General features: G+C 42.6%; 1 protein-coding gene across 2 annotated transcripts in view; it reads right to left on the reverse strand.

Annotated features, from left to right (window-relative positions):
* The window catches only part of WLS (Wnt ligand secretion mediator), a 100,570-nt gene extending 86,337 nt beyond the window's left edge, over nucleotides 1–14,233 (reverse strand). The window contains exon 1 of one of the 2 annotated variants that reach the window (XM_007089812.3): nucleotides 13,874–14,231. In XM_007089812.3, coding sequence (XP_007089874.1) covers nucleotides 13,874–13,979 — 106 coding nt within the window. In that variant the 5' untranslated portion in view covers nucleotides 13,980–14,231. Of the gene's footprint in view, nucleotides 1–13,873 lie in introns of both variants that reach the window. The other variant, XM_042997550.1, reaches the window with a different exon arrangement.
* Between the last annotated feature and the right edge of the window lie 209 nt (nucleotides 14,234–14,442).

Genomic DNA, 14,442 nt, shown 5'->3' on the forward strand with positions numbered 1-14,442 from the left:
AAAGAAAGAAAGAAGAGAGAGAGAAAAAGAAAGAAAGAGAATCTTGAGAAGTTAATTAGTGACAACTTGTAAATAAGGGAAATAGTTAACATATATGGATTGATCCAACACATATATATAGGTAACTTATGTTCTCTCATTAAACCCTACAACCTTTCTATGAAGGGGAAAGTTTTATTTATTTATTTAAGTAAGCTCTACACCCAGTGTGGGACTTACACACACTATCCTGAGATCAAGAGTTACACACTCTACTGATTGAGCTAGCCTGGTGTCCTTTAGATGAGGAAATTGAGGCTCACAGCATATAAATGGCTTGTCCAAGTTACAAAGCAAGTTTGATAATAAACCAGATCACACCCATTGATTAAACATAAAACTACAGGCAGGCCATCAGTTAGAAATCTGATCACTTTGAATGGAAGGATCAGTACATTTATCAAAAACAGAAACAGCATAAGGAAAACCTGGAACCAACACCATGTTGTTTATAGTGTTTCCTAGAAATGCCATAAGAAGCCCAAGTCCTCAAAGGAAATTTTCAAAATTATTGCAGCATTTCTGCTTAGCCAGGAGACTTACTCTACAATGAGACAGAGGACTTCCCTGGATGGAGCTGGTATCTGTACCTAACCCAAGTCCCCCAGGAAAAAGTATTGTCTCAAATATATACTCATGAAGATTTTGTTCAAATCCCACACATACTGCTGATCCTTCTCCCAAACTATATTTTCTTTCTTTCCCTTTTTTAACAGGTGGGTGAGGTAGGGAGGAGGGGGAAGGGAGGGATTCTTCTGACACCTAGAAAAAAAGAAACATGCCAATTGAAAGGTGACCTTAAGTGTCCTTTTAGTTGAAAAATCTTGTGTCTACAAATTATCCTGTTTCTTTCTCTTTCATCAACTATTATCCAGAAATATCATGTTCTCAGAGCGCAAAACTCTCTTCTGTTTGGGCATGTTGCAAGAATGGTGCCAGGGATTTAACACCAGCTCTCTGCAAACTTTGTAAAATGAAGAGAAAGAGTGACTCAAAGGATGTCTAAGGTCCCAGGGTTGCCAGTCACAGCCACGCCCCACACCACCCCCACTTCTGAAGAAGCTGATTCCTTCCAAGCTTATAGAGGTGTGTTCTATAAATGACAGCGAGGCCCATGGCACAGTCTTTTCAAACCCTCAGTAAAATTCTTATCTACAACTTCCCTGGGCCCAGGCAAGCTGGGGCTAAAGTTGGAGCCCATTTTACACAAGCCAGAACTAGCTCAACAGAACAGAGAAAAGAAAGGAATGTGGGGCCGTGTCTTTTCCACATTTAAGGCATTCCGTTCTCGGGCGAGTTACAACCTAAATGAGAGCAGATAAAATCTATAAGAACCCAGAATGAAAAAGAACAGGGCCTCAAAAAGGCATGATTTGCCTTGAGAAAGGGCTGGATTTAATAAAATGTGGAATCCAACTTTTTGGTTGTGATCACCTAAAGGCAAGCATGTTAAACAGAGACATAAAAGTTAAGATTTGAAGCAAGAATATACAATGGGGAAAGGACGGTCTCTTCAGTAAATGGGAAAACTGGACAGCCACGTGCAAAGGAATGAAATTAGATTACTATCCTACACCACGCACAAAAATAAACTCAAGATGGATTAAAGACTTGAATGTACAACCTGAAACCATAAAACTCTTAGAAGAAAATATAGTTGGTAAGCTCCTTGACATTGATCTTGGCAATGATTTTTTGGATCTGACTTCAAAGGCAAGGGCAACAAAAGCAAAAATAAACAAGTGGAGCTACATCAAACTAAAAAGCTTCTGTGCAGCAAAGGAAACCATCAACAAAATGAAAAGGAAATCTACTGAATTATTTGCAAAACATATATCCAAAAAGAGGTTAATATCCAAAATACACGAAGAACTCAGGGCACCTAACTTAGTCAGTAGAGCATGTGACTCTTGATCTCAGAGTTGTCAGTTCGAGCCCCACATTCGGTTCCATGCAGGGAATGGCGCCTACTTAAAAAAAAAAAATCTTAAAATAACCCCAGAACTCATACAACTCAACAACATCAGCAACAACACACACACACACTTACACAGATACACACACAAAACAATCTGATTTTAAAATGAGCAGAGAACCATTTGAATAGGCACTTTTCTAAAGAAGACATACAGATGGCTAACAGACACATGAAAAGATGTTCAACATAACTAATCATCACAGAGGTGCAAATCAAAACCACAGTGAGATATCACTGCACACCTGTTAGAATGGCTAGTATCAAAAAGACAAGAAATAACAAGCGCTGGCAAAGATGTGGAATAAAGAGAACCCTTGTGCACTGTTACAATGTAAGTTAGGGCAGCCACTCTGTAAAACAGTGGAAAACCTATGAACGTTCCTCAAACTATTAAAAATTAAATGACCATATGATCCAGTAATTCCACTTCTGAGTATTTATCCAAAGAAAATGAAAACACTAATTCAAAAAAATATATTCACCCCCATAATCATTGCAGCATTATTTACAATAGTCAAGATATGGAAACATTCTAAGTGTCCACTGATAGATGAATGGATAAAAAGGTGTGGTGTATATACACAATGGAATACTGCTGAGCCATAAAAAAGAGTGAGGTCTTGCCATTTGCAACAACACAGGTGGATCTTGAATGTATTATGCTAAGTAAAATACGTCAGACAAAGACAAATACCGTATGATTTCATTTATACATACACATGGCATCTAAATTCCAAAACCAATGAACAAACAAAACAGAACTAACAGACACAGAGAATAGATTGGTAGTTACCAGAGGGGAAGGCGATAGGGGCTAGGCAAAACTGATGAAAAAGTTCAAGTGGTACAAACTCCCAGTTCTAAAATGAAGCATGGGGATGTAATTAGTGTGCAGCATGGTGACTACCGTCAATCATATTGTATTGCATATTTGAAAGTTGCTAAAAGAGTAAATTTTAAAAGTTCTCATCACTGGGGCACCTGGGTGGCTCAGCTGGTTAAGTGTCCAACTCTTGACTTTGGCTCTGGTCATCATCTCATGGTTCATGGGTTTGAGCCCCACATCAGGCTGTGTGCTGATGATATGGAGCCTGCTTGGGATACTTTCTCTCCCCCTCTCTCTGCCCCTCCTTCTATTCACATTGATGCTCTCTCTCTCTCTCTCTCAAAAAAAAATTTTTTTTTAAAGTTCTCATCACAAGACAAAACTATTTTGTAACTTTGTGTGGTAACCAGACTTATTGTGGTTATTTCACAGGGCATACAAATATTGAACCATTATGTTACACCTGAAACTAATATGATGTAGGTTAAATACACCTCAATTAAAAAGTCCATATTCATTCCCACTAACGCAGAGGATGCAGAAAACACACAGTGCTTTGTGATTCTGCTTACTTTCAACAAAAAGGCAGGAGTAAGAATTTACAATATAACCCTTGTACCCCTAGAATCACGAAAATATGGATGGCAATTATAACATCATGGGGCTCTCAACCCTATTTTCCCAATTTGAATTTTCTGCTTGCAATTACCTTCAGAGTCAAGAGGTGGCAGAGATGAAGAATGAACAATTTTGTTCTCTTTTGTATGCAAAAAGACCAAAAACATAGGGCATGTCACTTCCCCCAAACTCACTACAACTTCAGAATTACACCTGCCACAAACATTCCCTGAAAGCACAAAAGTTAGTCACAGACTTTAGACAAGGGAGCCTCAGATTGATTAAGTCTTAAAACTAAACACAAGGACAGTACTTTGATTGGATTAGTAAAGGCCATAGTCTTGGGTTGTTGTTGTCTTTTGTTTTATTGTTGTTGTTTTTTTTAAGTTTGTTTACTTTATTTTGAGAGAAAGAGAGAGAGAGAGAGAGAGAGAGAGAGAGAGAGAGAGTGTGCGCAGGGGAGGGGCAGAGAAACAGGGAGAGAGAGAATCACAAGCAATTTTCTTGCTGTCAGCACAGAGCCAGACCGGGCTGGAACTCATGAACCATGAGATCTTGAACTGATCAAGAGCCAGAGGCTTAACCCACTGAGCCACCCAGGCACCCCCGTTTTGTTTTGTTTTTAATTTATGTTTCAAATGTACAACATTTTTCAAGTAAGAGTTAGGGCATGTAGCATACTCAGCAAGCAAGGAAGGAATTTAGTTGTTTTAAATTCTGTGGTGTTCTTAAAAATTCACACACAACAGCGTAACACTGGGTCGCCCGAGTAGCAGTCAGTGAAGCATCTGACTCGGTTTTGGCTCCAGTCATGATCTGACTTAGAGCCCCATGTTGGGTTCTGCGTTGTTGTGGAGCCTGCTTGGGATTCTCTCCCTCTCTCCCTGCCTCTCCTACTCGCACCCTATAACTCTCTCTCTCTGAAAATAAAGAAAATAAACGTTAAAAAAAATTAAAAAACAAAAGAACAGCATAACGCTACATGTAATTCTATTGCTAAGAATATTAAGTATACAGATATTAAGAGGGAGGGACTAAGAGGGAGAAGACGTTAAAGTTATTGCTGTTTTATTTTCGAGTAACAGAAAAGTCAATAGAACTGTAAGAACCACAAGGTGGGAATTTTCTGCTCATTAGCTCTATGGCCTTCCAATGATCTTCACGCTGAAACTCAGAAGCACAGTGCTGATGAGCATTTGAATCTGAGTCCAAGCCATGGCTCAGCCTCCAACTGTATAGACCGAGTCCCTTCCTTTTCCTGGGACTCTGATTCCTCTTCCAAGGAGGTAGGACAAGATGGTCTCCAAGACCCTTTTTAAAATTTAATAGCAAAAGTCCCACAGCTTCCATTCAGGCCAAATATACATCAATATATACAGATAAAGTGGACCCAACAAGTGGCACTCATGGCAAGTAATAAGAGCACACAGCTTTAGAGCAGAACCAATTATCATATCAGCTTATAAAGTAACGATGCCACCAAGGGGGGCTACTGAGGTATGGAATGCCTCGCCTGTATCCCAGGGTCCCAGAATCCTGGGCGTTCTTCCTTTGTCCTGATGCTACCTACTACACTCCTGCATCTCTCTGCTACCAGTGAATTTTGGTAACAAATCGTGCCAACTGTTGTGCACTTAGAAAATGGCTTACTAAATCTCTACTAAAATTGTGTATAAACCAGGGGCACCTGGATGGCTCAGTTGGTTAAGCATCTGACTCCTGATCCTGGCTCAGGTTATGACATGGTTTGTGAGTTCAGGCCCTGCGTCAGGCTCTGCGCTGGTGATGCAGAACCTGCTTGGGATTCTCTCTCACTCCCTCTCTTTCTGACCCTCTAGTGCTCTCTCTCTTTCTCTCCCAAAACAAATAAACTTAAAGAAAAAAAAAAGGCAGGGACAGCTGGCTGGCTCAGTGGGTGGACCATGCAACTCTTCATCTTGGGGTTGTTTGTATGAGACCCACATTTCCAGTTGGGAGTACAGATTACTTAAATATTTTTTTAAACTGTGTATAAAGTAAAGTAAAAGTAATGAACAGACCTCGAGTCAAAGCACATCACGGTTGAGGAGGGAGATGCCAAGGGGCTTTTGTGACTTGAGATCATTGAGACCACAGGTGGGTTCTGCAGTTCCAGTCAGGTTTCTCTCCACCGTGTGATACTGCCTTAAAATCAGGAGGTCTCTCTTTGGGAGGGGCTCAGCCAGGGCTAAAGCAGCAGTTTAGTTGCCCCCCCCAACCAGTTCTCAAGAGCTTAGCCTTATTAATCTGGGGTTTGCAAAGAAACTGAGCCAGCCATTTACAGATCCATTACCTTCTTTCTAATGAAAAATCATAACACTTTGCCAAAACAAATGTAATAACTTGGCATCTTCTTTCAATTACCTCTGCTTTCTTGGAAACGTGTATTTGTGGATAAAGCTGCTGAGTTAACCCAGGGAATTAACCAGAAGTTTAAGAAGGCCCTATAATTCCTAGGGGCTAGTGAAGAAAGAACACCTCTTTACCTGGAAATGTTAACAGAATGGAGTAGGAAGGAAAAAGAGGGAGCATAAAATTGCCCTTGGAGGCCCAGGACTTTAAAAGTCAGAGGAGACAGAAACACTAGCTCAGTATGCGGGAAGTGGGTGGTATCGGAAAAAGGTTTTGGAAATCCAAATACAAGCTGTGTCCCAAAGAGATGGCCTTGTATGTCTATAAAGGCCTTAGTTTTTCTTTCCTGAGTTCATATTCTACCCCCATCTTCCTTCCCCTCACCTGTAGTCAATAGCTATATTCAGGATCTATTCTGTATGCTAAGTCCAGGCAGCCTTCCGGTTGGAAGGTTGGTTCAGGAGGTTGGTTATTGTGACACATTTTCAGTAACAATTTTCAGTTCCTCTTTGCTATGTGTAATAATTTCTCTTTGGAGGGAGCTGAGGTGTTATTTTCTCAGGCCTGCACCCTCACCCCCGCCCCCAGCATGGCCTGCAAGCACTGGTCAACATTTACAGTGGCTGCTGTATTCAAAATCAGGATCATCTGTTTAGGAAGTAACCAAGACAATGATTATTAGTACCCGTGCAGTGACGGGAGTATGTGGTTTTGGAAAGAGGCAGAAACAGAAAAAGGGGAAACTAAGCTTCCATCTTCTATTAAACCTGTGTAGAGTCAATTTTATCACACTCCGCACCTTGTTTCCTATAGGAATTAAAGGTACAATAGGAGAGGGGCGCCTGGGTGGCTCTGTCGGTTAAGCGTCCGACTTCGGCTCAGGTCACGATCTCACGGTCCGTGAGTTCAAGCCCCGCGTCGGGCTCTGTGCTGACAGCTCAGAGCCTGGATCCTGTGTCTCCCACTCTCTCTGACCCTCCCCCGTTCATGCTCTGTCTCTCTCTGTCTCAAAAATAAATAAACGTTAAAAAAAAAATTAAACAAAAAAAAAGGTACAATAGGAGAGTGGCATTAGACTTACAATATCTTTTAGAATTCAGTCAAAGATCATGCACTTGAGTGCCTGCCCTCTACTTTACTACCTCTGTCACCTCTGAAAAGTTCCTTAAATGAGCATCTAATCTATCTGAAAACTGGAGAAAGCATCTGCTTCTCTAGGTTGCTATGATCATTAAACGAATCAATACAAGTAAAATACTTTTTCCACTGCCACCCAATAAATCCTCAAAAAGCAACAAATCATAATAAACCAAATCCCTCACTACTGGTCTGATGACAATCTGATTATTACTTTTGCTCCCATATAAAATTTAATTAGAGGTAGAACATGGGGGAAGCGGGGAAAAGAGGTAGCAGTAAAAGGTGAAAAGGTGAGCCTAAGAATTTTTGTGTTCTAAAACATGAGTTGCTCTTTTCTGCTATTTAGCAATCCTTTTAGATTAGCCCTATTATGAGAATGGTAATTGCAAAACATTTCATCATCAGTTTGAAAATGCCAGCACCTCAAGTTCCTCTCCACTCCCATCCCCCTCCCTATCCAGACACGTTCTCTCAGAAATGTCCACCTCTGGCACATCCGTGTATTCTATTAGGCTACCATCACAACACCCCAGAGAAGACACAAGACATAAATGAAACAGACATGATCATTTCACGTCTTGATGTTCCCGTCTCTTTTCATCTGTTACAGCCTCTATCAAAATTGAGAGCAGTAAATCTTTGAATAGACAAAGTCTATCAGCAGTTTTCCCAAAGAACAAAATGTACCTATTCATGGTGTCAGCATGGAAACCTCTAGTTTGAAATGCTCTCATTATTATGCATGGGTGTGTACACAAACAGAAATTATCCTTTGGGGAACAGAATTTTCAACTCTGAGTAAAAGGCTCTTCTTTCAACTGCTTGACCATCACTGCCAATCCACACCCTCGAAAATCCTCTCCAACCACAGCTGATTTCCTTCTCTCTGCTTCCTTTGGAAAAGTCCAGACATATATAACTACATAACTATGTTAAAACCACTAACCTGAGAAAATAAAATCGACTAATCTTCCTTAAAGTGGCAGAACTCAAACGCTTTTATGGATAATGAACTTGGCTGCTCAGCCAAATGGATGATTCACACAATTATAGGAACTAGTTAGAACCTGTAAGAAATTGGTCAGATGGGCATAGGCAGACTTCTCCAAAGGTGTCCTCCCATAGCCTTGGCCAGGCAGTTATGTAAAGCTGAACTCCATTTCATTCACCATATTTGATTTTTTTCCATTTGCTACGTTACCTAATGATTAAAATGAGACAGCAGTTGCATTTGTAATGTTACTCATCATCTTTCTGGCTTTAAACCACATTTATTCAATCTTAAAAGTCAAGGCTTTGAGAGGTGGGGGCAGGATAACCTGATGGTGGAGGACTGTGGCTCTGATGTCAGATCCTCTGGAGCCCATTCAGAACTTTGACCCTGGCTAGCTAGGTAATCCCAAATTACTTACATGTAAAATAGGTACACCACCACCAATCTGGCAAGGCTTTGCATGGATTAAATTAGATAAATGTGCACTGTGTGCCAGACCTTAACTAATGTTGAACATCTGTTAAATTATTTTAGTAATAAATTTATTTCAAGATGAAATATTAATAAAATTATTTGATAGTATAATTAACAGTGTTTCTCATTTCATGTGTTCTCAGATTCCCAGTAAGTGAGAATTATCTTGATGCTACAAACGTCATCACAGGAAATCCTTTGCTGGTGGACTTGGATTAAGAAGGGCTCTCTTCTACCTCTAGCTCTCCTAGGTTACTCAGACTTCAAGTTCCCTCTTTCCTAACCCCCAATCAGCACTGCAGCCCTATCCTGGGCACACAGCAGGCTCAAATCAATATTTTACATGTTAGGTATGAACTCTACCTAAGAACTTTCATACAATCTCAAATTCCAAATCTCCATAGAAACACCTTTATGAGGAAGATAAGGTAAGATTCTTTCCTCAGTCTATATGGATTAAAAAAAATTTTTTTTAATGCCAAATTATTGCGAAATGTCAACTAGCTAGGAAAGGCTTTGAGTCTAGATCTGAGTTCCAGGCAGGAGATTTGAAAACCTTACAAAGCCATACTCTGCATGATTATGTCAAGGAAATGTTTCTCACTTTGAATAAGAAAAAGGGAAAGTACCAAAAGAAGGCCAGACAGGCTCTATGGAAGGATTAGATGAAAGCTTGGTTTGAGATTGTTAGAACAAGCATGATTTTGTTGTAATAACCAAGTAGGTAGTTAAGTTTAAAAGTAAAGTAATGTAATATCAGCTATAAAAAATTTCCCACCTTTTACAAGAAGAATTTTTGAGATTGCACAGTACTCCTACAAACCACATTAGACACTCGGGTAGTTTAACAAAGAAAAAAAAATGACATGGTTCAGTCAGATACGAAATTTTACAAAATAAAAAAGGAGAATCAAATACAGAAAGTAATGTGGGCTAACATCAACCAAAAGCCAAGTGATTAGTTCTTTTTGAGATTTTCACCAGACACCCAAACACTGCAGGGTTACTGGCATCACATTATTAAAATATGCTAAAATATAATAAATACCACAAGCTTAAAACCTAATGTACTGGGAAGCAAACCTTTACATGCTCCGCCTAGCCTTTACATTAATTCTGCGTAATTTTATTTCTTAAAATCCTTGAACTTCCAAATAATAACAGAAACAAAAATTCACAAGAATGGATCACAAACAAGATTATCAATAGTTCCCATTTAAATAGTAATAGCACAATAATATGGGTTATATCACTGAAAAGCAGTAGAGAAGTCCATGTAAAAATTAAGTGATTATATATGCTTATATGTACACATAACATTCTCAGCATTAAAAAACAAAACAAAAAAGACTACTGGTATGGTAAGCTTTTCAAAGAAAGCAATTCTCCCTGAAGATACAATATTGGCAATTTGTTGATACTTCTTTGGAGTTTAAGTTTGGAATATTCTCATTTATGCTATGCTTAAAACAATGCAATCATTTTTTATTCATTCAGTTCTGATCTTCATACTCTTAACAGTTTTAGAACAGGTGGGAACAGTGACCTGCTTTTTTCAACCATTATATCCCCCAGACATGACTAATTTGAAGCTGAGCAAATTGCACATAATGGGCCAGGGATTCAAGTTCACAATTTTTAGTAGGCTGCACTCTTGTTTCAAGGCACATGGTTCTCCTTCCCTTCCCCCCTTCCACCACCCCTGCAGCTGCCTCTCCATGAACTAAATTCACCAAACATGAAATCAAAGGGAAATTATTTTTTGCATTTTCTGCAGGCTTATTTTCAAGGAGGATAAAGATTAGGCTACATCTTTAAAAATATTTTCTTTTCCTTTAGGGGTTCTTAAGTTTTTAAATACATTCTAAATTCTAAAGAAGCTAGCTACTTAAGAAACCTTCTCAACACATAAGAAAACAATTAAGATGCATCATTTTATACTGGTTCAAAGTTTTTATAAAAGCATGGCATAATTCAGCGAAATTTTAAATACCCCAAATTCCACCTTATAAGATATTGTGTTCTAGAGCCTTTTTACAAAATACCATTAAAGGTTTGCAGTATATAGACACTGGCACAAGAAAAACTAACAAACAAAACAAGCAGGAAACAAAACAAAAACTTGGTTCTCGAAAGGCCATTGGGGTAGGGAAGTGTGTAAGCTGGCTAAACCAAAACCCAATCCCTCCTATTTGCTTTTTATCTGATGTCGAAATTTCCCCCACCAATTCTAGAAGGCTGCAACCAAATGCCAGTGTAAAAACAGCATATAAAAATTCTCCAAGTATTGAAACATTTGTACAATTTTGTAACTAGAGACTGAACTCATTGATCTACCAATGAAGAAAATGAAACTTGTTGGTTAACTGATTTGGTCACTTTGGGGTGCATGGTTTATCATGACTGTTTGGTTGGGGGGGGGGAATGGATGGTTGTTTTTGTTTTGTATATACGTGTATGGAGTACTTTTATAATCAGGAACTTTGCCATTCAGAGCCTCCCCTTTCTAGGTTGCCATGTTTCCTTTCATGGGAACCAACAATGATCAAAAAGAAATGTAAATTATGTTTATATCACTTTCTCAATTAGCCTCTGCAGACGCATTAAAAAGAAGTGAAGTCACACACACACACACACACACACACACACACACACACACACCCCTGACTTCCTACTTATCAGTGGAGTTCTCTTCTCACTGAGAAGAGCGGAGAAGAGGTTTCTGAACTTTACTTCAACTTTCCAGCCTACAAACTGCTTCAACTACTGATTCCACTTGCCACTTTGTTGAAGTTCCAGGCTTTGCTCGGTTTCACCTGCTTTTCATTTTAGGGAAGTCTGGTGGGAAAACACTGCACTTACCTTTTGTTGATATTTATTTCCCATTTGGGGGTCTTGTAGTGTACCCAAGTTCCTTGATTTGTTTAACAGCAAAAACAAACAAACAAACAAACAAACATACTGTCTAAACAGTTGAGACAAAGGCTAAGTCACTATTTAGTGTTTAAGGTGAACTGAATCTGATCTTTGCAGTCTACTATGGCCAGAGCAGGGGACATCGTCTTGGCAACTGAGGAAGGAGGGGAGCTAAGGAGTAAACTTACACAACTCCCCCCCAAGAAGTGTTATAGATGTTTTTTTCTTTTCCAAGGAAATTGGAACTGCAACAGTTTACCTATTGAGAAGAATCTAGTTGGAGTTAGGACCTATCACTAACTTTTTGCGATGATTATCGAGTATGGTCACCAACCAAATTCTCTGGGCAAAACAACTCCTGGCACCACTTACTCTAGGCAAACCCCTTTGAATATAAAACTGTTCTGATCCTACAGCAACGTTAATGTCCAGCAGCCACTCACCAGTGTCTTTGCACCTTTGCTCCACAGTACTAAGATCCCAGAAATTATACTAGTTCCGGAAGCGCCCTAAGAAACCCACAACAGTGGATAATGGGCTCTTCGAGGCTAGGAGATCAGCTTCTTAGGAAAAGAAAAAGAAACCCACACCAACAAACACCGGGGAACTATGTGTAATGGTTCGCTGCTTGTGCAAAAACCTCAAAGAGGATGAAGGTCAGACAGGGATAATAGGCCAATTTAATTCTGAAAGCACAAGGTGCAAGAAATTTTAATTATGGTCTGCCACTGAAATCACACAAGATCCAATGGCATCTAACTGCAACTGCTCATCAAGGGAGACAAGAGGTGTAATTGTAACCGCTGCATAATCACTGTGAGGGCACAGGGAAGGCTGCCTTCAGCTCCCAGCAGAGAATGTATTAAGAGCCTCGAAAAATCCAATACAGGGAAACATGGAGATTGTACGTAGCCAAACAGGAGCTCTTAACAGGAAAGCCAAACCCCGTTGTGTGTGTGCGCGCGCGCGTGTATGTGTTTGAGAGGTGAGGGTTCCAGGAACAAAAAGATTAAGCTGTTTGGCCCAAATTGAGAATATGGGCTTGTAAAACTCCGAACCCCTTTCTGCTTTGTGGATACATACGCAGAGAGAAAGGCATGATCTCCTCCAGAAATTTCTGCCTCGGTGAAGCTTCACCCACTCTCCTTTGTTTAAAACAATTAGCTTGGATGTTACAGTGATTTACAGAACCAGACTCCCTTTAATTTGTTCGCATCAAACCCGAGTCTGGAGACAAAACGGCACACACAGGGCTCGAGGTGCCCAAGCCTGTGCGGCTCTCACCACCACGCCGACGACGGCGCCCGCGCGGCGCTGACTCTCGCAAAGGGACGGGCGGAGAAAGCCCCTCCGCGGACTCTCCACTCCGCAAAGTTTCGCAGGTCCGCGAAGAAAGCAAAACCACCCCATCCGCGCCCGTTGCAAAGTTGGCACTGAAGTTTGTACCGGGATGTCCTAAATCCCAAGGGGGAAGGGGACGCGAGTGTGCGGCGAGGCTGGAGGATGGATGAAGAAGGAGAGACAGCCAAGAGGGAGTTTTTCCGAGTGGAAGATCCGTGAGACCATCTTCTTCACTCGGAAGCCTGTTTGGCTCCCAGAGGTCCGGGCCGCGCTCGCCAGGGGAGGCGCCGTCGCCGGGGGCCGGAGAGCTGTCACCTGCGGGGAGCCGCGGCGGGGGCGGGAGGCGGGAGGCGCTCTGCTAGGCGCCCTGGGAGGACTGGGGGCTTCAGAATCCCCAGCTCTGCGGGCTCTGAGAAGTGGGGGAGGGGAGATTCGCGAGAGGGCAGGAGGCCAAGAGCAACACCTTACGGATACGCTTTTCCCTTCCGACCTCTCCAACTTCCCGCAGCGCCAGCCAAGGACTTTCTCCCACCGCACCCCACGGCATCTCGCCTCCGGGCCCACCTCGCAGACCCGTCCGCGGCCGCGGCGGGGGGTGGGGGTGGGGGGGTGCGGTGAGGAAGCAGCGGGCGCGAAGGCTGGGACCCCAAAACGCAAACTCTCACCCCCTAGCTGAGACGACCAAATGGGTTTACACAGGCAACGATCACAGCCCTGTAGCAGGACTCCGGGTTAGCGCCGGGCGCAGTTCCCTGACTCTTCTGTTGTTCCCAATAAAGTCGATTACGTTGCCCTCCGGGAGCTGATTGGGAGGGAACGGAGAGGAAAAGGGGGGAACGCGGGAAAAAGCGGGGGGAGCAGCAATCAACTTTGTAACCCAGCGCTTCCTCGCGCGATCCGTCGCCATGCTTAAGATTCCCACCCCCGCCACCCCCCTCCTTCCTTTCAAGTGGATACTGAAACTAGGCCAAAACTTTTTCCCCTCCTTTTCTCTTAGCCACTAGACTGGATTGTGCCCCACGGAGCCCCATGGAGCTCTGCTTTCTTAAGCACAATAGCCGGACTAATTAGATCATAGAAGCAAGGCAGTGATACTGTAACAAGTAGCCCGAGAGGCAAAGAGGGAAGGGGCCCGAAAAGAGAGAAAGGGGGAAAAGTTTGCAGCTCTCGCACTTACCAATCAAGCCTCCCACCAGAAAGGCGATGATTTGGAACACGAGCAGAATCCCACCAACAATGCACAGCTTCTTGGTGCTCATGTTTTCTATAATTGCCCCAGCCATTTTTGCGCCCCCCTTTTTCTTTCCTCCTTGAAATAAATGTTTTAGGGTGTGCTATTTGCCCCCTCTCCTCTCAGGCTCCCTCCTCCCTCGCCTCCTTTCTGGGCGCTGCAAAACTTCAGGGGTGCGGGAGCGCGGCGAGGATGGGACCGGGACGCACGGCGCCCGCACGGATTCCCCCGGCGCAGCCGGCTCGGGCTCCCCCAATGCCCGGAGCTGTGATTGTGGCCGCTCCGCCGCCTGTGGACGCTTAAAGGAGCAGGGAAGCGGATCACATGACGCTGCCTGCCTCCCTCCCTTTCTTCCTCCCTCCCTCTCGCGCTTCCTCCCTCCCTCCCTCCCTCTCTCTCTTCCTCTCCCCGTTGCCCGCCTGTGCGGGGCTCCGAGCTCCGGAGGGTGCTGGCGTCCCGACCCCGGTCTGTCTGGCAGCCTGTCCCGCCTGGGGCTGGTGTCGTTTGGGGGTTGA

The sequence above is a fragment of the Panthera tigris genome, chromosome C1, assembly GCF_018350195.1.
Source record: "Panthera tigris isolate Pti1 chromosome C1, P.tigris_Pti1_mat1.1, whole genome shotgun sequence".
Classification (NCBI taxonomy): domain Eukaryota; kingdom Metazoa; phylum Chordata; class Mammalia; order Carnivora; family Felidae; genus Panthera; species Panthera tigris.